The following is a 23165-nucleotide window of genomic DNA, read 5'->3' as shown; positions in this document are numbered from 1 at the left end:
AAGAGATGGAGGGAGTGAGCGTTGCTCATACAGTAGAGACAGACTCAGAGGTGAAGGCTCTGCTCAATTACTCACCAACCTGTTTGCTGGGAAATGTCAGAAATTCTGCACATGCTCAGATCACCACAGCCCCACACTCTCAATGCCACTGAAGCGAGGCAAGCGTGGCTACCTAATGTCTGTGAAGGCAAATTGTCTCCACCCCCCTCCAGGTGTCGGCCATCTTCCCCATTATCCCGTGTATTTATACCGGTGTTCTCTGTCTGTTGCCAGTTCCTTTTGTTCGTGAAACCTCCCAGCGTTTGTTCCCCTGCTCGTCTGTTTGTTGCTCCTGTTTTCTAGTCCTTCCCGGTTTTGACCGTTCTGCCTGCCCTGAGCCTGCCTGCCGTTCTATACCTTGCCCCACCTCACTGGATTATTGACCCCTGCCTGCCCTGACCCAGAGACTGCCTGCCGTTCTGGGCCCTTGGCACCCTCTCTGGATTATTGACCCCTGCCTGCCTTTGACCTGTCGTTTGCCTGCCCCTGTATTAGAAATAAACTGTTTCTTCAACACTGTCTGCATCTGGGTCACACCTGAAATGTGATACTTGTTCAGTCAAAGGCTCTTTCTCCATTCATCCTTCCTTGATTCATTGTATCCTCTCTCCTCAGCTTCTTCTAAAAAGACACTGGAAAATAATGTCCTTAGCAAGGACCTTGGACCATCTCCTCCAATACGGTTGAAAAGGAGGCGAGTAGATAGGATGCGAGGAATCATGGTAATATGAATTGAGATGACTGAAGACAGCTCGGTTGCTCTTTCAGTGTGTCTATCGACAATCAGAAGTGGCTTCTCTTCCTCGTCTCCTTTCCACCATCTGTGCCCTGGGGTGTTCGTTTCAGCTTTCCTTCCCCCCCAAATCCTATCCTTAACCATTACTGTGGACATTCTAAACTAACCCAAAATCAGCGTCTAGGGGCAACTTCACCCTACTCCACCATCTGCACTGATGTGAAAGAACTGGACATTTATCTGCACGACTCACAACTTTGTTGGTTTGGGGTTGTTTTCCGCCCACCTTGTCTGCAGTTTGTCTCGTTGCCACAGAGGACAGAGAGAACTTTGCACCTTAAGGCCCACATAGACTGTAGGATTTTAGCTATCTTAAGCCACGATTTTCCCGTCCCAGACAAAATATCCCCGTCGTGGGCCAATTCTTAGGTCGTAAACGATTGTCGGATGTCATAGAACATGCAGTGTGACATGGTTTAGGTCCACTATGTAGGGTTGTAGGCTCCGGGGGGAAAAAATCTGTCAGTGTCACAATTGTTTTGCCTTTATTGTGTAGTGTGGCAGAAGTTACGAACGGATCCCAGTGACTAACCAATAGGAACACGGCTGTCAGTGAAGCAATGCATTTTTTACGCCCATGCTTGATACACCCAGTTGACCTAGCCTACGTCGCAGTTGACAGCCTACGTTGGCTGACGTAGCCTTGCGAGCCAATCGCAGAATGGGATGACAAACATGAAGCAAAATTGTACAATCTGGCAAGGTTGATCAAGATTTTAAATTCGGTCACATCGCACAGTGACATGTAATAATCGTAAAAGACTGAATCCAACATACAACGTGGGAGGACCTTTAAAGGGATAGTTCACAAACCCAAATCAGATTTGTCCAATGTTTTTAGATCTCCAAGGCAACTTAGCCCCTAGATTCCGATCTTGGGTCAGTTCAGCATTTTCCCCAGTAATGGTTAAAGTTAGGATTGGTGAGGGCGAACTGATCCTAGATACAGTTGAAGTCGGAAGTTTACATACACATTAGCCAAATACATTTAAATGCAGTTTTTCACAATTCCTGACATTTAATCCAAGTAAAAATTCCCTGTTTTAGGATCACCACTTTATTTTAAGAATGTGAAATGTCAGAATAATAGTAGAGAGAATGATTTATTTCAGCTTTTATTTCTTTCATCACATTCCCAGTGGGTCAGAAATGTACATACACTCAATTAGTATTTCGTAGCATTGCCTTTAAATTGTTTAACTTGGGTCAAACGTCTTGGGTAGCCTTCCACAAGCTTCCCACAATAAATTGGTTGAATTTTTCCCCATTCCTCCTGACAGAGCTGGTGTAACGGAGTCAGGTTTGTAGGCCTCCTTGCTCGCACACGCTTTTTCAGTTCTGCCCATTATAGGATTGAGGTCAGGGCTTAAACATCTGCCAAATATGTGTACACGACCAATAGAATTTGATTTGGATGGATGGATGGATAGATGGATAGATAGGATTTCCCAGGACTGTACCATTAGGCCTACGCCATGAACGAGGACGTGACGGGCCAAGACTGAAATCCCATCACTTGTTAAGTGCATGTGCAATGTTAAAAATCCACACTGTTGCTTGTAGTATCATAAGACTTTAGTAAGCTAGCATCACATCTACCACAACTGAAATGTCCTCTGAAAAAGTGTGTATTGTGACTGTTCTTTTCAGAGACAGTGACAGTACTTATCCTTTGAAACCGTGCATGTAAACTGCCCCTTAGATTTTTATGCTTTCATTGTTTCAAACTGTCGAGTCAGCAATCCCCTCTTCCCTCGCTCTCTCTCTGGTCTCAAGCTGTGTCCTCTCTCGCCCTTCAACCGCTATACGTGGACACGCATCTTTCAGAGCGATTTGGCCTTAATATGTGTTAAATCTTACCAGATATAGCTCCCTGCCACTGCTGATCCAGTTACAATCCCTATTTCAATTCTAATATGACACCTTCTGTGTCACAAAGCTGGTGTCAGCACAAGGTATTTCCCTATGATCCATTACCTCAACTCTCTTCAAGGGAGCCCAAGGTTGAACAACAAAAGTAAAAGTAAAATAAGGTGGTTTGGGGGGATTGAGTGAATCTCAGGAGGAACATCTGCACATGTAACATATTTTTTACTAAATGTCCTGCAAGGTAATTATAGTAAAAACAAAAAGGAATAGTAAAAAAACTATTTCGTAAACTGAAATAAAATAATTAACAAAACTGTTTGAAAAAACTAAAACTATACTGAAACTTTTACCTTTGACACCAAAACAAACTAAAAACAAAAATGATCATGAGTTATATTCATAAAAAATAGATATCTAAACTTTGGGCAAAAATCAAATAGGGTTTAAGCTTTTTCCTTTCTTTAAAAAGAGTTTTCGAGTTTCAGAATCTGGCAGGTAAATGCTGCCAGTTGATGATGTTTTAAATAGCCCTAGCTTGTGCATCGCTATCACTAGCTACACTATATATACAAAAGTATGTGGACACTCAGTTACTTTCAATGTGGCACCGTCACAGGATGCCACCTTTCCAACAAGTCAGTTCGTCAAATTTCTGACGAACTAGAGCTGCCTCAGTCAACTTTAAGTGCTGTTATTGTGAAGTGGAAACATCTAGGAGCAACAACGGCTCAGCCGGAAAGTGGTAGGCCACACAAGCTCACAGAACGGGACTGCCGAGCACTGAAGCGTGTAAAAATAGTCTGTCCTCGGTTGCAACACTCACTACCGTGTTGCAACCTGCATCTGGAAGCAATGTCAGCAAATTAACTGTTAGTCGGGAGCTTCATGAAATGGGTTTCCATGGCCGAGCAGCCGCACACAAGCCTAAGATCACCATACACAATGCCAAGTGTCGGCTGGTGTAAAGCTTGCCACCAGTGGACTCTGGTGCAGTGGAAACACGTTCTCTGGAGTGATGAATTCCACTTCACCGTCTGGCAGTCCAACAGAGAAATCTTGGTCTGGCGGTTGCCAGGAGAACGCTACCTCCCCGAATGCATAGTGCCAACTGTAAAGTTTGGTGGAGGAGGAATAATGGTCTGGGGCTGTTTTTCATGGTTTGGGCTAGGCCTCTTAGTTCCAGTGTAGGGAAATCTTAAAGCTACAGCATACAATGACATTCTAGACGATTCTGGGCTTCAAATTTTGTGGCAACAGTTTGAGGAAGACCTTTTCCTGTTTCAGCATGACAATACCCCCGTGCACAAAGCGAGGTCCATATAGAAATGGTTTGTTGATATCGATGTGGAAAAACTTGACTGGCATGCACAGAGCCCTGACCTCAACTCCATTGGATGTCGATTAAGGCAGTCAGAGGGGTTGGCTTAAATGCGGAAGACACATTTCTGTTGAAGGCATTCAGTTGTACAACTGACCAGGTATCCCCCCTTTCCCATTTAACACCTTTGGGATGAATTGGAACACCGACTGCGAGCTACAGTAGGCCTAATCGACCAACCTCACTCACTGCTCGTGGCTAAATGCAAGCTAATCCCCGCTGCAATGTTCCAACATCTAGCGGAAAGCCTTCCCGGAAGAGTGGAGGCTGTAATAGCAGCAAAGGGGAGACCAACTCCATATTAATACCCATGATTATGGAATAGTTTTGGTCATGTAGTGTATCAGTTGCGAACAGTGAAGAATTCTGCTAGGTAGCTAGCTAAAAGGGGAAGGTTAACCACCAGTGGTCGGTTGAGAGAGTCTCCTTCCACCATATTTCTTGCACCAGTCTAGGCGCTAATCATCAAGGCAAAGTGTGGCTATTTGAAGAAGCTCAAACATAAAATATATTTTGATTTGTTTAACACTTTTTTGGTGACTACATGATTCCATATGTGTTATTTAATAGTTCTGATGTCTTCACTATTATTCTACAATGTAGAAAATAGTAAAAGAAAAGAAAAAACATTGGAAAAAAAGACATTGGATAAAAGTAGAGACTCAGAGCAAGAAATGTGGATATCATTCACTGCAGTTAAGGAACAATGGGAAAGTAATTCTGCTTTGAAAGTTGATAAACTTGTAGCCCCACTTTTGAGAAAATGGTCCATGAATGTTTTTCACACACCTACTGGAGCTCTTCGTCTACAACAATTCAGCATCGTTCACACCCTCTTAAGCTTAGCCCCACCCATCTCTTTAAGGATTCACGTGAGGCCATGTGGTAAAAACGTCAAATAAAATCTCTTTATTTGTCACATGCGCATGATACAGAAGGTGTAAATGATACAGTGAAATGGTTACTTGCATAGTAGCAATATCAAAAACAGAAAGTGTCTTGATACAAATATTTTATCATTATTAGATGACGCTTACCCGACACACTCATATAAATTGATGGATCATCTGAAGGAAATGCTATAACCACCCCCCAGCCACATCTAGCTAAGTGGATGGGCCACTATTGTCTAGACATAAACACCCCCAGACACACCTGGCTAATTTGACCTCCGGGCGAAGTGGAGTCTATTGTTTACACATGTAGCTAGCTAGGTAGCTAAACAATGAACCCGCATAATCTTATCTCATACGGTGGTGTATGTTTCATGATTAATTATTCATGGTGTGATTGTGATAATGTACAGAAACTCAAGACCTTTTGGTCACCCAACCTAGAATACCTCACAATCAATTGCCGACTGTATTACCTCCCAAGAGAATTATCTTCGGTTATAGTCACAGCCGTGTATATTCCCACTCAAGCCGATACCACTGGACTTTGTGCAAACTAGAAACCACATATTCTGGCCTCCCGGGTGGCGCAGTGGTCTAGAGCACTGCATCGCAGTGCTATGCTGCGCCACCAGAGTCTGGGTTCGCGCCCAGGCTCTGTCGCAGCCGGCCGCGACCGGGAGGTCCGTGGGGCGACGCACAATTGGCTTAGCGTCGTCCGGGTTAGGGAGGGTTTGGCCGGTAGGGATATCCTTGTCTCATCGCGCTCCAGCGACTCCTGTGGCGGGCCGGGCGCAGTGCGCGCTAACCGAGGGGGGCGGGTGCACGGTGTTTCCTCCGACACATTGGTGCGGCTGGCTTCCGGGTTGGAGGCGCGCTGTGTTAAGAAGCAGTGCGGCTTGGTTGGGTTGTGCTTCGGAGGACGCATGACTTTCGACCTTCGTCTCTCCCGAGCCCGTACGGGAGTTGTAGCGATGAGACAAGATAGTAATTACTAGCGATTGGATACCACGAAAATTGGGGAGAAAAGGGGGTAAAAAAAAATAATAATAATAATAATAAAAAAAAAAAAGAAACCACATATTCTGAGGCCGCATTTATTGTAGCTGGGGATTTTAACAAAGCAAATTTGAGGAAAACGCTACCGAAGTTCTATCAACACATTAACTGAAGTACTCTCACTGGAAATACACTCGACCACTGCTCCTACCCCTTCCGGGATGCCTACAAGGCGCTCCCCCACCCTCCCTTCGGCAAATCAGATCACAACTCCATTTTGCTCCTCCCTTCCTATAAGCAGAAACTCAAACAGGAAGTACCCGTGCTAAGGTCTATTCAACGCTGGCCAATCGGAATCCATGCTTCAAGACTGTTTTGATTACGTGGACTGGGAAATGCTCCGGGTAGCCTCTGAGAATAACATTGACGTATACACGGGCACGGTGACTGAGTTCATCAGGAAGTCTATAGGGGATGATGTTCCCAATGTGAATATTGAAACCTACCCAAACCAGAAACCGTATATACACACTAATGTTCAAAAGTTCGGGGTGACTTAGAAATGTCCTTGTTTATTAAAGAAAAGCACATTTTTTGTCTATTAAAATAACATCAAATTGATCAGAAATACAGTGCAGATATTGCTAATGTTGTAAATGACTATTGTAGCAGGAAACGGCAGATTTTTTATGGAGTATCTACAAAGGCCCATTATCAGCAACCATCACTCCTGTGTTCCAATGGCACATTGTGTTAGCTAATCCAAGTTTATCATTTTAAAAAGGCTAATTGATCATTAGAAAACCCTTCTGCAATTATGTTAGCAGAACTGAAAATGGTTGTGCTTATTAAAGAAGCAATAAAACTGTCCTTTAGACTAGTTGAGTATCTGGAGCATCAGCATTTGTGGGTTCGATTACAGGCTCAAAATGTCCAGAAACAATATATATATATTTTTACAACTAATTAAAGAGCAGCAGTAAATAAATAACGGTATCAAGGCTATTTACAGGGGGTACCGGTACAGTCAATGTGCCATCTCCAAAGCATACTAGAAATTGTCCTGTTTTGCCAATGGTTTATGAAATGAAAAAAACTTTCCAACACCAGCCATATCATGATAATTCATGAACGTTTATACGCCTTTATGACAGCTTTATGTAGCCTTTTTAGATAGGAGGAGTCAAGTCAAGTCAAGTGTTAACTAATCATACAGAGAAGCAGCAAAATTCATATGATTTATATGTTTAAGGTAATGTTAAGATAATGACTAAACATATTCCACTCTGAAACCATATAATTGTATGAAATTTCTTAGAATCATAAAACTATAATCTGATGATGTGTGTAGTTTTAGTCAGAATTAGAACAAGGACCTTTTGTTCCTTTTTAGTCTGTAAGCAGGTTGAAAATGGGAAACAAATGATAAGAGGAGCCATCGACAGACGAGTTGTACTACTGTGTTCCTTACAGGACATTCTGTCTCCACCCGTGGAGGGGTTAGGCTGGCAGAAAATTATGAATTATGAAAAAATATGAAAAATTATGAAACATGTTGCAGATTAAACAATGTATCTGTGTAGTGGAAAAACACCGACTTGTCTGAGCAAGGCATAGCTTAAGATTTGAACATGTATGTGTGTGCCTAAGAAAATACCGAGAACAATTAAACTGTGTTTGACTCGACCTGGCTACAACTCTGAGAAACTTATGATAGGACAGGGAGTACTTCTCAAGGTTTCCCTAATCTCGGGGGAATGGAACTGTCGGCTGGGTAGTGATACACAGGGGTGAGAACTCTGGAGAAGGATACAACTCACCTACTGTTCGTGTGTATGTATGTGCGTAGGATATCTACTGTTTGTGTGAAAGTATGTGCGTAAGTAAGGAGCAAGGTATAAAATGGATGTCTTTGTATAATGGACTTCAGAGTGCTCTCGTGAATAAACGTTTTGACTATTGTAAGCTGGGAAATCGGTCCGTTTCATTTCAACCAGAACCTTACAAACTCTGGGTTGCAGACTGAGTAGATTAATTGAAGTTTATGAACATTGATAACAAAATTCTCATAACATTTTACGACCACGGAAATCCCTCTGTGATTAAATTGAAGTGTTGACATAAATAATGCCTTGGTGAAGCGATTCATTGCTCCAGCCCAATTAGAAAGCCATGGAAGGGTATGGTGGATACTTGTGTCTGCCAACAGAAAAAGTATAGTGTCTGCCAACAGAAAAAGTATATTGTCAGAGTGCCAAGAGGATGGGACAAAGATCCCTACATATGCAAGACAAAACTGCTGATGCATAACGGAACTGCTCTCTTTCGCTGTCAATCTCTAGCTCTTTCTCTCTGACAGTCAATTTTCTATTGGTGATTGTTAGTTCTCAAAGATTATCTTATTTTTAAAACAATCTACATATTTTATATCTGGTTTTAGTCATTTAAGTTTACACTGACAATGTTTTACCATTATAAATAAATATCATATTTCTTGGCGTGGCAGCAATGATTTAGCAGCCCACTGCTAAATGAATATAGGGGAAACACTGTAGCACATTGAATCAGTTTAAAGGGATACTACAAGATTTCGGGAATTTAGTTATGAGTCATGCTCGTAATATGCTAACAAAGCATCTGCCAGACGTTATGTCAAGTGTCACCCAATTCTCCTTTGTGTCTACATCCTCCACGACCCTGACAATATGAGTTACATTAGTGGAGCACAGCCACTGACCTATCAGTTCTGAATGTGTTGCTGTGCCCAAGGCCATGGAGAGGGGTTTCCACTTACACTGGCCAGATCTCCTTTCCTCTCTCTGGGTGTAAGAGAATCCTCCTCAGGGTGCTTCCCCCTCAAGCCTGCTACTATATTGATCTCAGTCTCCTTTAAGAGGGCTGCGGGAGACAAGATTGGAGGAGGAAGGAGAATACCAAACTGCACCCATACAGCCCACCTGTAATTAGCCCATCCAACTACCTCATCCCCATACTGTTATCCATTTTATTTATTTTGCTCCTTTGCACCCCAGTATCTCTACTTGTACACTCAACTTCTGCACATCTATCACTCCAGTGTTTAATTGCTATATTGTAATTATTTCGCCACTATGGCCTATTTATTGCCTTACCTCCGTTATCCTTCCTCATTTGCACACACTGTACATAGACTTTTTCTATTGTATTATTGACTGTATGTTTGTTTATTCCATGTGTAACTCTGTGTTGTTGTTTGTGTTGCACTGCTTTGCTTATTTTTTTAAATACACTTACAAATGGCGAGACCAGAGGAAGGCCTCAAGCTAGAGGTGTGTGTGGCAGGAGATGGGTTGGGGGGTGTGGTGTGTGTGTGTGACTGATTTGGTGAGAGTGGGTTTATTCTAAATATGAAATTAAGTCCATCTAGGGCTGTTACGGTGACTGCATTACCGCCACAACGGCGGTCACGAGTCATGACGGCAGTCAAATTCCATGTGACCGTTTAGACACCGTAAATAGGATTCTCCAAGCTCTGATACTGCTGCTGGTCATTAGCAGCCTACCCAACTTGCTAACTGCCTGGTACTCAGCACTCTATTGTCCCTCTAATCACTGACTTCAAAGCAAATGTACTCAAAAATCTAATCAAACACTTCATGAGAGACCATGAGCTCATGTTGCACAACATTTCTGAAGGCTATGTAATTGCGTGAGAAAACAGTGTTTGGATGGCATCTATTAAAAAGAGCAGCGTCGCATCAGCTTTCTATAGGCTAGGCCTACTATATGTATTTCTTAAGTTTCCTAATATTAAGCACATTGCTTCTCGTTACAAACAGGAGTTTAACTTCTTATGGCTGGGGGCAGTATTGAGTAGCTTGGATGAATAAGGTGCCCAGAGGTGCCCAGAGTAAACGGCCTGCTACTCAGTCCCAGTTGCTAATATATGCATAGTATTAGTAGATTTGGATAGAAAACACTCTGAAGTTTCTAAAACTGTTTGACTGATGTCTGTGAGTATAACATAACTCATTTGTCAGGAAAAAACCTGATAACAAATCCAACCAGGAAGTGGGAAATCTGAGGTTGGTCGTTTTTCAACTCATTCCCTATTGAAGATACAGTGGGATATTGGTCATGTTGCACTTCCTAAGGCTTCCACTAGATGTCAACAGTCTTCATAAACTTTTTTGAGGCTTCTACTGTGAAGTGGGCCCGAATGAGAGGGGATTGAGTAAGGTCTACCATGACCTGAACATGCGCTGACCATGCGCATTCATGTGAGAGCGAGCTCTGTTCCATCGCACTTCTGAAGACAAAGGAATTCTCCGGTTGGAAGATTATTGAAGATTACGTTAAAAACATCCTTAAAATTCGATTAAATACTTTGTTTGTCATGTTTTTAAGGACTGTAACACTCCTTCGTCCGTACTTTCGCTAGACTTGCCTGCGCATCCTGAGTTTGGAAAGTGTACTGAACGCTAGAACAAAAAGGAGGAATTTGGACAGAAATGGACATTATCGAAAGAAAAAAAAACATTTATTGTGGAACTGGGATTCCTGTGAGTGCATTCTGATGAAGATCATCAAAGGTAAGTGAATGTTTATAATGTTATTTCTGACTTGGCGGAGAAATGTTGTTTATATCTGAGCGCCGCCTCAGATTATTGCATGGTGTGCTTTTTCCGGAAAGTTTTTTTGAAATCTGATACAGCGGTTGCATTAAGAACAAGTGTATCTTTAATTCTATGTAAAACATGTATCTTTCATCAAAGTTTATGATGAGTATTCCTGTTATTTGATGTGGCTCTCTGCAATTTCTCCGGATATTTTGGAAACATTTCTGAACATGGCGCCAATGTAAACTGAGTTTTTTTAAATATAAATATGCACATTATCGAACAAAACATACATGTATTGTGTAACATGATGTCCTATGAGTGTCATCTGATGAAGATCATCAAAGGTTAGTGATTAATTTTATCTCTATTTCTGCGACTCCTATCTTTGGCTGGGAAAATGGCTGTGTGTTTCTTGGACTTGGCGGTGATCTAACATAATCATATGTTGTGTTTTCGCTGTAAAAATTATTATTATTATATATTTTTTTTTAATCGGACACGATGGGTAGATTAACAAGATGTTTCTTTCATTTGCTGTATTGGACTTGTTAATGTGTGAAAGTTACATATTTCAAAAAAAAAAATCTGAATTTCCTTGAGACAATTGTATGTGCCATTCAGATGGTTAACTTCTTGACGCATTTATCAACAACAACCGCTAAACTGCAGAGCGCCAAATTCAAAAATAATACTAAAAATATTTATAATCATGAAATCACAAGTGAAATATACCAAAACACAGCTTAGCTTGTTGTTAATCCACCTATCGTGTCAGATTTTGAAAATATGCTTTACAGCGAAAGCAATCCAAGCGTTTGTGAGTTTATCAATCACTAGACAAAAAAGTAAGAACAGCTAGCCACAAATTAGCTTGGTCACGAAAGTCAGAAAAGCAATAAAATTAATCGCTTACCTTTGATAATCTTCGGATGTTTGAACTCACGTGACTCCCAGTTACACAATAAATGTTATTTTTGTTCGATAAAGATACATTTTATAACCAAAAACCGCCATTTGGTTTGCGCGTTATGTTCAGAAAACCACAAGCTCGTTCCGGTACTGAAGGGCAGACGTAAATTCCAAAAAGTATCCGTAATGTTCGTAGAAACATGTCAAAGGTTTTTTATAATCAATCCTCAGGTTGTTTTTAACATACATAATCGATCATATTTCAACCGGACGGTAAACTGTTCAATACTACAGAGAAAGAAAATGTCGAGCCACATCTCTCCTGCGCAGGAACTAATCAAAGGACACCCAACGCGTTTTGATAAATCTTGCTCATTTTCAAAATAAAAGCTTGAAACTATGTCTAAAGCCTGGTCACAGCCTGAGGAAGCCATTGGAAAAGGAATATGGTTGATACCCCTTTAAATGGAGGGGCAAGCAATGGAACAGGGATAATTGTAATTATTTTTTAAATGCACTTCCGGGTTGGAGTTCCTCAGGTTTTCGCCTGCAAAATCAGTTCTGTTATACTCACAGACAATATTTTGACAGTTTTGGAAACTTTAGAGTGTTTTCTATCCTAATCTGTCAATTATATGCATATTATAATATCTGAGCCTGAGAAATAGTCCGTTTACCTTGGGAACGTTATTTTACAAACATAAAAATTCTGCCCCCTAGCTGAAAGAAGTTAAATGAGCAAGACCAAATATTTAAGTGCCTTAGAACAGGGTATGATTGTGGGTGCCAGGTACACTGGTTTGTGTCAAGAACTGAAACGCTGCTGGGTTTTTCATGCTCAACAGTTTCCTGTTGGAGGAGGGTCACTTCTTTTTTGTTTATTTTTTCCTCTTTACATACTATATTTATTGTTACTTTTTGGCTCTGTCGCTTTGTCATTTTTGGGGTAGTGTGTGTAGATTGATGAGGGAAAAAAACGTTTTAAATAACTAACGTAACAAAATGTGGGAAAGGTCAAGGGGTCTGAATATTTTCCGAATGTACTGCATGTATCGAATCGTCTTGAAAGGGAAAGATGCACATCCCTAATATTTAGGCAAGTAAGCTTGCTAATTCCTTGATCCTGCTTTGTAGTACACCCCTCTGTCCTGCACTGGTCAAGCCTCTGAACACCTCAACTCATGCCTCAAACCATCACTGCTGTGATCCCTTCCCAGCACTAAGTAGCCTTCTCATTCCCATTCCCCATAATATATGTCACTATAAATGTCTTTATTGAAATGTTTTGGTTAAAATGACTTGTCTTTGGTGCTTTTTTAACACGCTTTGACGTCTGCGTCCTTTACCGTGGGTCTCCCGCCCTCCTATATTTTTCAAGTCACCAGCCTCCACTGGTATAGGTAATTCCATGTGAAGAAAGGATGTAGCTCAAACATTTACTCCAACTTGCTCTAGCGCACACTTTTTGGGCTCTATGCACCTTCGCACTCTCACTTTTGTAAAAAATAACAATCGTTTTGAGTCTGAATAATTTTGGGGCCAGTATGCATCATCCAGCACCCCCTTTTTTTAAATAAACATCTGTTATATGCCATGATGAAAACCAAGTAAGGAAATGCCCTGCTTGGTAATTGCAGTCTTTCCTTTTCCAGTAAAAGGAAATACTTCCATATTAGCAAGGCATTATACAGTCATCTCTACTCTGAGAGCATAGGCATTGGGAGCTGTCTGCCAATGAGTGCACCAGTTTGTCTGCATGCCAAGGATCACTATACTGATCCAGGATAGAACTGCTGATGCACAACGTCTCTCCCTTCCTCTCTCTCTCTCTCTCTCACACACACACCATCTATCTGTATTTGTCCATCCTGTTCCTCTAACTCTCTCATTTAAGTGTATGCACCTCTTATCTCTCGTAACACGAGTCTGTGGAGCAAGAGTGGGTTTCAAATAAAATACTATTGTGTTTGTCACATGCTTCTTAAACAACAGAGAAATGCTTACTTCACGGGCCCTCCCCAACAACGCCGAGAGAAAAATAGAAAAATATTAACACGAGGAATAAATACACAATGAGTAGAGAACGATAACTTTGCTATATACACGAGGTACCAGTACTGAGCCGATACGCAGTGCTGTGAGTTTATTAAGGTAGGTATGTACATATAGCTAGTAGGGGTAAAGTGACTAGGAAACAGAATAGATAATAAAACAGTAGCAGCAGTGTTGGCGATGAGTCAAAAGAGTTGATGCAAAAAGGGTCAATGCAGATATTAACGGAAGCATAGAGAACCGTCTATGGCATGGGTGGCTGGAATCTGACCATTTTTAGGGCCTTCCTCTGACACCCTCCTGGTATAGAGGTCCTGGATGGCAGGGAGCTTGGCGCCAGTGACATACTGGGCCGTGCGCACTACCCTCTGTAGCGCTTTACAGGGCACCAAAAAAATAAACCAAGCATCACACAGTTCTGCTCCCTAAATTCCCTTTCCCGTCTCACTCACTCAATTGCGTTCTGTCTGTCTGTCTGCTCGCTCCACACGCACGTGCGCGCTGTGTGCGCATAAAGAAATGGATGCTTAGAAAAAGGTATCTAACTGATGGGATAGGGTAAGGCAAAAGGTTAACAGTGTGGCTAGGGTTAAGAGTAAGGTTTAAAATCTGATTTTAAGAAGCAAAATTGTAGAAGCAAGCATGGTTTATGACTTTGTGGTGGTGGTAACTAACGTTAGTGACAACCCGACTTTGCGAACTGCTGGTGGCACTTAGCCTAGGCTAACCAATTCTATCAGCCCTCTAAAAATAGACAGTTCGACACTGAAAATATGCAAAAACATTAGTTTGATAAAGACAAAGTGCGTATTTTCATCAGAGTCATTAAGCCTAGGCCTACTCACCAGACAGATGTCCTGGCCATAATTCATCGCATGCAGTGTTCAATGTAGAATTGTTCATCCATGTAGAAAATTCCAAGGAACAAGCATAATAAACTCAATCGAACATCTGTATATCGAAAAGAAGACCGATTTTGGTTTGTAACCCTACAAAATGGTGTCTTTCAACTTGCCAAATTGAGCCCCGTTTCAAATAATTACTGAAAACAACTGTTCCAGCCACAGTACTTTGTTCTATTTTATTCTGTTATATTACATCATGTTTTATACTATAAAATAGGTGTTCACTGTGGTAAGGGCTCGGGAAATAAGATCGTCTTGTCTGCTAAACTAACAAAACAAGTCTATGCCATTGCACAGCCATAGGCTTCATTAAGCAATCACCACACTGCTGAGGTTACATTTTTTACATTTTAGTCATTTAGCAGACTCTCTTATCCAGAGCGACTTGGTGCATAGTGCATAGATTTTCATAACGATCCCCCGTGGTAATCGAACCCACAACCCTGGAGTTGCACGCACCATGCTCTACCAACTGAGCAACAAACTACTTCATAATATAACCAGTTGATGTTACAGTTTCAATAAATGGCACTTTCTTTTATTGACTCATTTATTTACTACATGACCCAATATGCATTGGGGCACGTAGCGGTCTGGCATCTGCCAAACCCAGATTCGTCAGTCGGACTGCCAGATGGTGAAGCGTGATTCATCACTCCAGAGAATGGGTTTCCACTGCTCCAGAGTCCAATGGCGGCAAGGTTTACACCACTTCATGGTCGAATTGCTGCAAAGAATCCACTACTAAAGGACACCAATCAGAAGAAGAAACTTGCTTGGGCCTAGAAACACGAGCAATGGACATTCGACCGATGGAAATCTGTCATTTGGTCTGATGAGTCCAAATTTGAGATTTTTGGTTCCAACCGCAGTGTCTTTGTGAGACGCAGAGTAGGTGAACAGATGATCTCCGCATATGTGGTTCCCACTGTGAAGCATGGAGGAGGAGGTGTGATGGTGCTTTGCTGGTGACAGTCTGTGATTTATTTAGGTCAAGGCACACTTAACCAGCATGGCTACCACAGCATTCTGCAGCGATATGCCATCCCATCTGGTTTGCGCTTAGTGTGACTATCATTTGTTTTTCAACAGGACAATGACCCAACACACATCCAGGCTGTGTAAGTGCTATTTGTCCAAGAAGGAAAGTGATGGAGTGCTGCATCAGATGACATGGCCTCCACATTCACCCGACCTCAACCAAATTGAAGAAACTCAAATATATTTTGATTTGTTTAATACTTTTTTGGTTACTACATGATTCCATGTGTTATTTCATAGTTTTATTCAACAACGTAGAAAATAGTAAAAATAAAGAAAAACCCTTAAATGAGTAGGTATGTCCAATTTAGCAATTAGGATTCGTCATCTGTAAAGGTTGTGATAAATTAGCCATTGTTTCTCACTTTTAGCATATAGATAAATGCGCACATATTATTTTTCAGTGTTTTGTTCTAAAAAAATAAGGGTACTCAGAAGAAAAAAAATCAGGCGAGTACTTGAACAGTCAAAAAAGGTCACATGCTTGTCCAGTCTCAGCATTGACTCCTGTCAAAATAAAAGTTTAATCAAATTTTAGAAACACACGTGCGCGAACACACACACATACACACTCCTACCACAATTGCGAAGTGCAAAGACTTCAGCCAATGACCACAAACACACGCTAAACGTACCATGGAGCGCACACACAAATTCCTCTTGACCCTACCACACACACGCACACACTCCTGATGCTACCACATAGGACCCTAACAGATGCAGTCCTGAGCCTAACACACATATATAAATGTGACCCTGCAATGGACCACACATATAGTTCTCACCTAGACACAAACGAGCAGTGCTTGACTTGCACTGGAATAGGTGCAGGTACTGTTTATACTGAGGTGCAGGAGCTCCACAATACTTTTGAGCTAATATTCTATAAGAGGAACAGGAGCACAAGCAGTAGAAAATTTGAGGTGCCGGTACTCCGCTCCGGTGAGCTCCTGTCCAAGTCAAGCACTGCAAATGATCTCCCTCGCCCTCCATTTGGCAAATCTGACCATAATTCTATCCTCCTGATTCCAGATTACAAGCAAAAATTTAAGCAGGAAGCACCAGTGACTAGATCAATAAAGTGGTCAGATGAAGCAGATGCTCAGCTACAGGACTGTTTTGCTAGCACAGACTGGAATATGTTCCGGGATTCTTCCGATGGCATTGAGGAGTACACCACCTCAGTCATCGGCTTCATCAATAAGTGCATAGACGAAATCGCACCCACAGTGACCGTACGTACATATCCCAACCAGAAGCCATGGATTTCAGGAAACATCTGCACTGAGCTAAAGGCTAGAGCTGCCGCTTTCAAGGAGCGGGATACTAATCCGGACGCTTATAAAAAAAATCCTGCTGTGTCCTCAGACGAACCATCAAACAAGCAAAGCGTCAATACAGGATTAAGATTGGATCCTACTAAACTGTCTGACGCTCGTCGGATGTGGCAGAGCTTGAAAACTATTACGGACTGCAAAGGGAAACCCAGCCGTGAGCTGCCCAGTGACGCGAGCCAACCAGATGAACTAAATGCCTTTTATTCTCGCTTCGAGGCAAGCAACACTGAAGCATGCATGAGAGCACCAGCTGTTCTGGACGACTGTATGATAACACTCTCAGTAGACGATGTGAGCAAGACCTTAACACAGGTCAACATTCACAAAGCCGCAGGGCCAGATGGATTACCAGGACGTGTACTCAAAGCATGCGCGGACCAACTGGCAAGTGTCTTCACTGACATTTTCAACCTCTCCCTGACAGTCTGTAATACCTATATGTTTCAAGCAGAACACCATAGTCCCTGTGCCCAAGGAAGCGAAGATAACCTGCCTAAATGATTACCACCCCGTAGCACTCACGTCGGTAGCCATGAAGTGCTTTGATCAGCTGGTCAAGGCTCACATCAATAAGATCCTCTCAGATACCCTAGACCCACTCCAATTTGCACACCGCCCCAACAGATCACGCAATCTCAATCGCACTCCACACTGCCCTTTCCCACCTGGACAAAAGGAACACCTATGTGAGAATGCTGTTCATTGACTACAGCTCAGCATTCAACACCATAGTGCCCTCAAAGCTCATCAATAAGCTAAGGACCCTGGGACTAAACACCTCCCTCTGCAACTGGATCCTGGACTTTCTGACGGGCCACCCCCAGGTGGTAAGGGTAGGCAACAACACGTCTGCTACGCTGATCCTCAATGCCAGGTATGGTAACTGCTCAGCATCTGACCGTAAGGCGCTACAGAGGGTAGTGCGTTCGGCCCAGTACATCACTGGGGCCAAGCTTCCTGGCATCCAGGACCTCTATAAAAGGTGGTGTCAGAGGAAAGCCCCCAAAAATTGTCAAAGACTCCATTCACCCAAGTCATAGATTGTTTTCTCTGCTACCACACGGCAATCGGTACCAGAGCGCCAAGTCTAGGACCAAAAGGCTCCTTAACAGCTTCTACCCCCAAGCCATAAGACTGCTGAACAATTAATCGAATGGCCACCAGACTATTTACATTGACACCCCCCCCCCCCATTTGTTTTTTATACTGCTGCTACTCGCTGTTTATTATCTATGCATAGCCACTTCACCCCTACATACATGTACAAATTACCTCAACTAACCTGTACCCCCGCACACCGACTCGGTGTATAGCCTTGTTATTGTTATTTTATTGTGTTACTTTTTATTATCCTTTACTTTATTTGGTAAATATTTTCTTAACTCTTCTTGAACTGCACTGTTGGTTAAGGGCTTGTAAGTACGCATTTCACAGTAAGGTTGTATTCGGCAGAGGTGACAAATAAAGTTTGATTTGACAGACAGGTGAGACAGACAGACGTGTGCAATCCGTTACTGAGCTACAGCATTAGGCTAAGATCAAGAATGGTCATGAGAGTCAATTCCCTAGACCAGGGATGGGCAACTGGTGGAACCCGGACCCCCTTTTGGACCAATTTCACACAAATTGGCTACTCAGTCTGGGTCTCATCTTACTGTTGAGAGTTAGAATAATAGAATACACAAGGTGCAATTTCCAAAATGTGGTTGTGCATCAGCAGTCACTCAGTTAGCCGATGTCAACTAAATGTTTAGCAGCCAGCCATCTAAAATTGTAGTAAGCATGGTCGAATTACCGACCAGGGTGGAGCCCATTGAGCATCTGTAAGCATTTGACTCCATTTTAGTGCAAAATGTGTAGAATTGCATGAAATTAGCTGTAAAACTGCTAATGTTTCTCTCCGCTCCATAGCAAAATGTTTAGAATCGCAGCAAACTTGCTTTAAAACAGAAAAATGTTCACTATGCCCCATGGCAAAATGTGCAGAATTTAACTTTTAAACGTTTTTTTTTTTAAGTATCTTCGCTTTCACGAGGGGGTCCACTAAAATGTTTTGCTCACAAGGTGGGGGCATGGACTGATGTGGATACGCAGATTCATGATGAGTTCCAATTCTTTGTGGCCCCCACCCCATCAAAGTTGCCCATCCCTGCCCTAGACTATTGGTCATCATTTCATTTGAGATTCATTTGCTTTTGGGGCATCCATCCCCTTTAGGTGGTATTTCGTTGTCCTCTGGTGTAACAAATGTCTTTCATTGCCTTAAAAACTACCACTTCTCCAATTCATCTAAATTAAAGGATTACCAGACTTACATACACACAGTTACTCATCTGTGAAGAGATTTGTGACATGGAAAAACACATGAAAGCAAAACCATACATTTTGTTCAATTACAAAAGGACTGGCTTTAAAAAAATAATAATAATAATAATTGTGAGCGCTAAGTCTTGGAAATGGTGGACTACTTATACTCAAATTACTTGGGCGAGACTGATAAGTGAGACACTTGAGATGTGTGCTCTGAGCATATAATGCTGTCTACCTCAATTTTTTATCTTAGGCCAATCATTTTGACATAAACGGTTTGGATATTACAATTAATCAAATTTACTTGACATTGGATTAGTTTCCAAGGTGTGAACCAGGTGTGCTTTTTTTCTTTCTATCCACTTTTCTGCCAGACTTTTCTCAACAAATGTTTCAAATTGAAATACTGTAGAACAAAGGGAACAAGTTACGTATGTGCTTGAGAAAAACAGATATTTTGGTTACTTACACAAACGCGTGGTACAGTAGCGCCCATCCTCTCGGTCTCTCCAGGGCATCGTAAATAAGGGTTTGAATTCTCCGCTTCCTGATGTTATTCCGCTTAACGGGTCGCGTGTACCCCAGGGGCGTCTTGGCCAACAGTCCGAAACCCTGTGTGCTCCTTTTGAAATCTTCCCGACCCGGAGCCACCAGCAAGAGAGCTCCATCTTTGTCCACCCCAGCCTCTTGGTCCAAGTCCACGGGCAGGACTGATGTCTTTTTGTCCCTCTGCTCCTCTGAACCGTTAGCAACATTTCTGGACCTGATCCCCATGTTCACTCGTGATCCTTGGCGCCGGGTTTATGGAGATCTGGTATGAGCCGCATGTCATGATCTGAAGGGATAAATCAAGATGACTTCAGCAGAGGGTCATTTAAGGATCTGGTCCCTTTCATAAAGGGGGGTGCTCCTCAGTCTGACTGGAGAGAACATAAAGGGTGTGTGTGTATATATATATATATGTGTGTGTGTGTGTGGGGGGGGGGGGGGGGGGGGGGGGCTATATAGCTACTTTGCACACTTGACAATGCATGAGTGAATACTCTTTGCAATAGCTTATTCAATTGGGTGTTGTATTTGCAGACAACGCTATCAATTAGGAAGCGTGCCAGCGTAGGTTATTAATGCCTAGCGATAAAACAATAATGTAGCTATGAATGGAAACATTCGACCACATTAAGAAGATTCGAGCAACAATTGCATGGCATGTTATTTCATAACCCTTAACAGACTGTCAACAGTAAATAGCCTACTACACCTTGTATTTCCATCGCTAAAATGTGAAAAGAACTGATAGAAAAACATAGGCTAGGCGAGCTCGCAACACTGGCTAAATTATCCATGAGGGACGAGACGTCCACAGGGAGTTGACCCGTAGCCTACCCGTGCTCCAAAGCCGACTGCTCCCGACAAAGCATGATTTATGTCGAGGCTTCCTCCTTCCAGCCTACACCTGCCGCTCCCGATAAAACCAACGCTGTGATGAGAGGTGGGGTATGGATGAGATGTCTTGCGTGATGGAGGAGAAAGGAGTCGATACGGAAATTGAAGCCCAACGATACCAGGGAAAGATTCCTTTTTCTTCCAGTGGCGAGAACAAGTTGCCTGGCTACCCAGACTACATGCTACGCCACGCCCACGGACGTGAGTTTCTTCAAGTATAGAGAACGACAGAGCAGCGGTAGAATTTTGTGTGAGACGTCAGGCTAGCCAGAACCTACGTCGAAAATGTACGTCTTCGACCTAGGCTATAGCACAGGAGACTTCTGGAGCAGGTGATGCATTGCTGACATCGCATCTCCGAACGCTTTTGCACGTCCGCACAATTATGTAAATATTACATGATTATCAAATTAGATTCGGCTCTGCCTATTTATTACTTTTATATTCTGTTAATTGTTCGTGATAAGCAAAGCAAATTGTAATTAGGAATTTGATAGGATCTTGAAGAAATACAAAAAAATATATGGACGTCAGTGGGCGCAAATAAGATTTGCAACACCCACTGGGCATACATTGGTTTTCAAGGCAATCACTGTAGGTGTAATCAACGTGGAAAATACATTGGATTTGAAAAAAGTACTGTTTTCTTCTCATTTCAACCAGCATTGTAAAAATTGCAATTAGGGTAAATTTTCCATTTAAATACATTGACTACATCTGACTAACAGGTTGTTACATCAATCTAATTTCAACATAATCATCATAACTATGTACACATTGAAATTCCACATAGAAACATTGAAGATATTTTTAATCCTATTCATGTATTGGGTGATTGAAATGAAGTGGAATTCTATATTTGATTAGACATTTTAGTAGAGGTAGTCTATGCAAACGACTATGGAAGCTGATCAATGTCTAAATGTTTTGACATGATAGTTCAGCTGAATCAACATAGCTTATTTTTAAAGCTAAGCAGGGCACATAGTCTTACATGCTGACCAGACCGCACCGACTTGCGCACGTTGATTTTGCCCACCCACACCAGACACGATCAGGACATGTAGGTTGAAATATTAGTTTCTAGTCATCTCTCCTCCTTCTTTAAGGCTTATTATTATTATTTTGGACTTTATATGGTGGTTGGCAACCAACTTTAGGTGTATTGCCACAACCGGCGAGTGTGGACCTAAGTTCATCTTTCAATCACCCACGTGGTTAAATGCTCCTAAAAACCAATGAGGAGATGGGAGAGGCCAAACTTGGAGCGCGTTGAGCGTCACAAATAGAACCAATTTCTATTTTAGCGCCTGGCCACACCGATGCTCGTGAGCAGTGTGGGTGCAATGATTGAATAACATGTGTACATTTATTTTGCAATGCGCAAGCGACGTGTCCGGTCTTGGCAGCATGTAACATGGTAGGCTGGTTATTACTGAAGTACATTACCAGTCATATACCAGTAGGTGTCACTGTTCAGTTAGAAAGTGTTGGACTGGGGCTTCACATTGTATTTGAATTTGTCACATGCTTTGTAAACAAAAGGTATAGACTAACAGTGAAATGCTTACTTAATAGAACAATTACAACACAAGGAATAAATACATAATGAGTGAAGATAACTTGGCTATATACACAGGGTACCAGTACTGAGTCGATGTGCAGGGGTATGAGGTAATTGAGGTAGATATATAGTGTATGTGGACACCCTTTTCAAATTAGTGGATTCAACTATTTCAGCCACACCTGTTGCTGACAGGTGTATAAAATCGAGCACTCAGCCATGCAATCTCAATAGACAAACATTGGCAGTAGAATGGCCTTACTGAAGAGCTCAGTGACTTTCAATGTGGCACCGTCATAGGATGCCACCTTTCCAACAAGTCAGTTAGTCAAAATTATACCCTGCTAGAGCTGGCCCAGTCAGCTTTAAGAACTGTTATTGTGAAGCAGAAATGTATCGGATCAACAATGTCTCAGCCGCAAAGTGGTAGGCTACACAAGCTCACAGAACGGGACCGGCAGGCGCTGAAGCCGTAAAGATCATCTGTCCTCGGTTGTAACACTCACTACCAAGTTCCAAACTGCCTCTGTTCGTTGGGAGCTTCATGAAATGGGTTTCCATGGCCGAGTAGCCGCACACAAGCCTAAAATCAACATACGCACCAAGCATCGGCTCGACTGGTGTAAAGCTCGCTGCCATTGGACTCTTGAGCAGTGGAAACGCATTCTTTTTTGTATTCTTTTTTATTTAACCTTTATTTAACCAGGCAAGTCAGTTAAGAACTAATTCTTATTTACAATGACGGTCTACCCCGGCTAAACCCTCCCCTAACCCGGACGACGCTGGGCCAATTGTGCGCCGCCCTATGGGACTCCGGATCAAGGTCGGTTGTGATACAGCCCGGGATCGAACCCGGGTCTGTAGTTGGCACTTAGGCTGCTGCACTTAGACTGCAGCGCTACTCCGTCCCCCCAAAACGCGTTCTCTGGAATGAACCATCTGATGGACAAATCTCGGTTTGGCGGTAGCCAGGAGAACGCTACCTGCCCTAATGCAAAGTACCAACTGTAAAGTTTGGTGGAGGAGGAA

At 42.3% G+C, this 23165-nt stretch overlaps 1 protein-coding gene across 1 annotated transcript in view; it reads right to left on the bottom strand.

The window, feature by feature from the left end:
- The window catches only part of kcnq3 (potassium voltage-gated channel, KQT-like subfamily, member 3), a 120728-nt gene extending 99836 nt beyond the window's left edge, over window positions 1–20892 (bottom strand). Inside the window, exons 1-2 of the mRNA XM_071362581.1 lie at window positions 20513–20892; window positions 19599–19964 (exon numbers count right to left, since the gene is read on the bottom strand). Coding sequence (XP_071218682.1) covers window positions 19599–19903 — 305 coding nt within the window. The 5' untranslated portion in view covers window positions 19904–19964; window positions 20513–20892. The remainder of the gene's footprint in view (window positions 1–19598; window positions 19965–20512) is intronic.
- Window positions 20893–23165: the final 2273 nt, after the last annotated feature.

This window comes from Salvelinus alpinus, chromosome 23 (genome assembly GCF_045679555.1).
Source record: "Salvelinus alpinus chromosome 23, SLU_Salpinus.1, whole genome shotgun sequence".
NCBI lineage: Eukaryota > Metazoa > Chordata > Actinopteri > Salmoniformes > Salmonidae > Salvelinus > Salvelinus alpinus.
The sequence above is the reverse complement of the archived record's forward strand: the minus strand, read 5'-3'. Positions and strand labels throughout refer to the sequence as shown.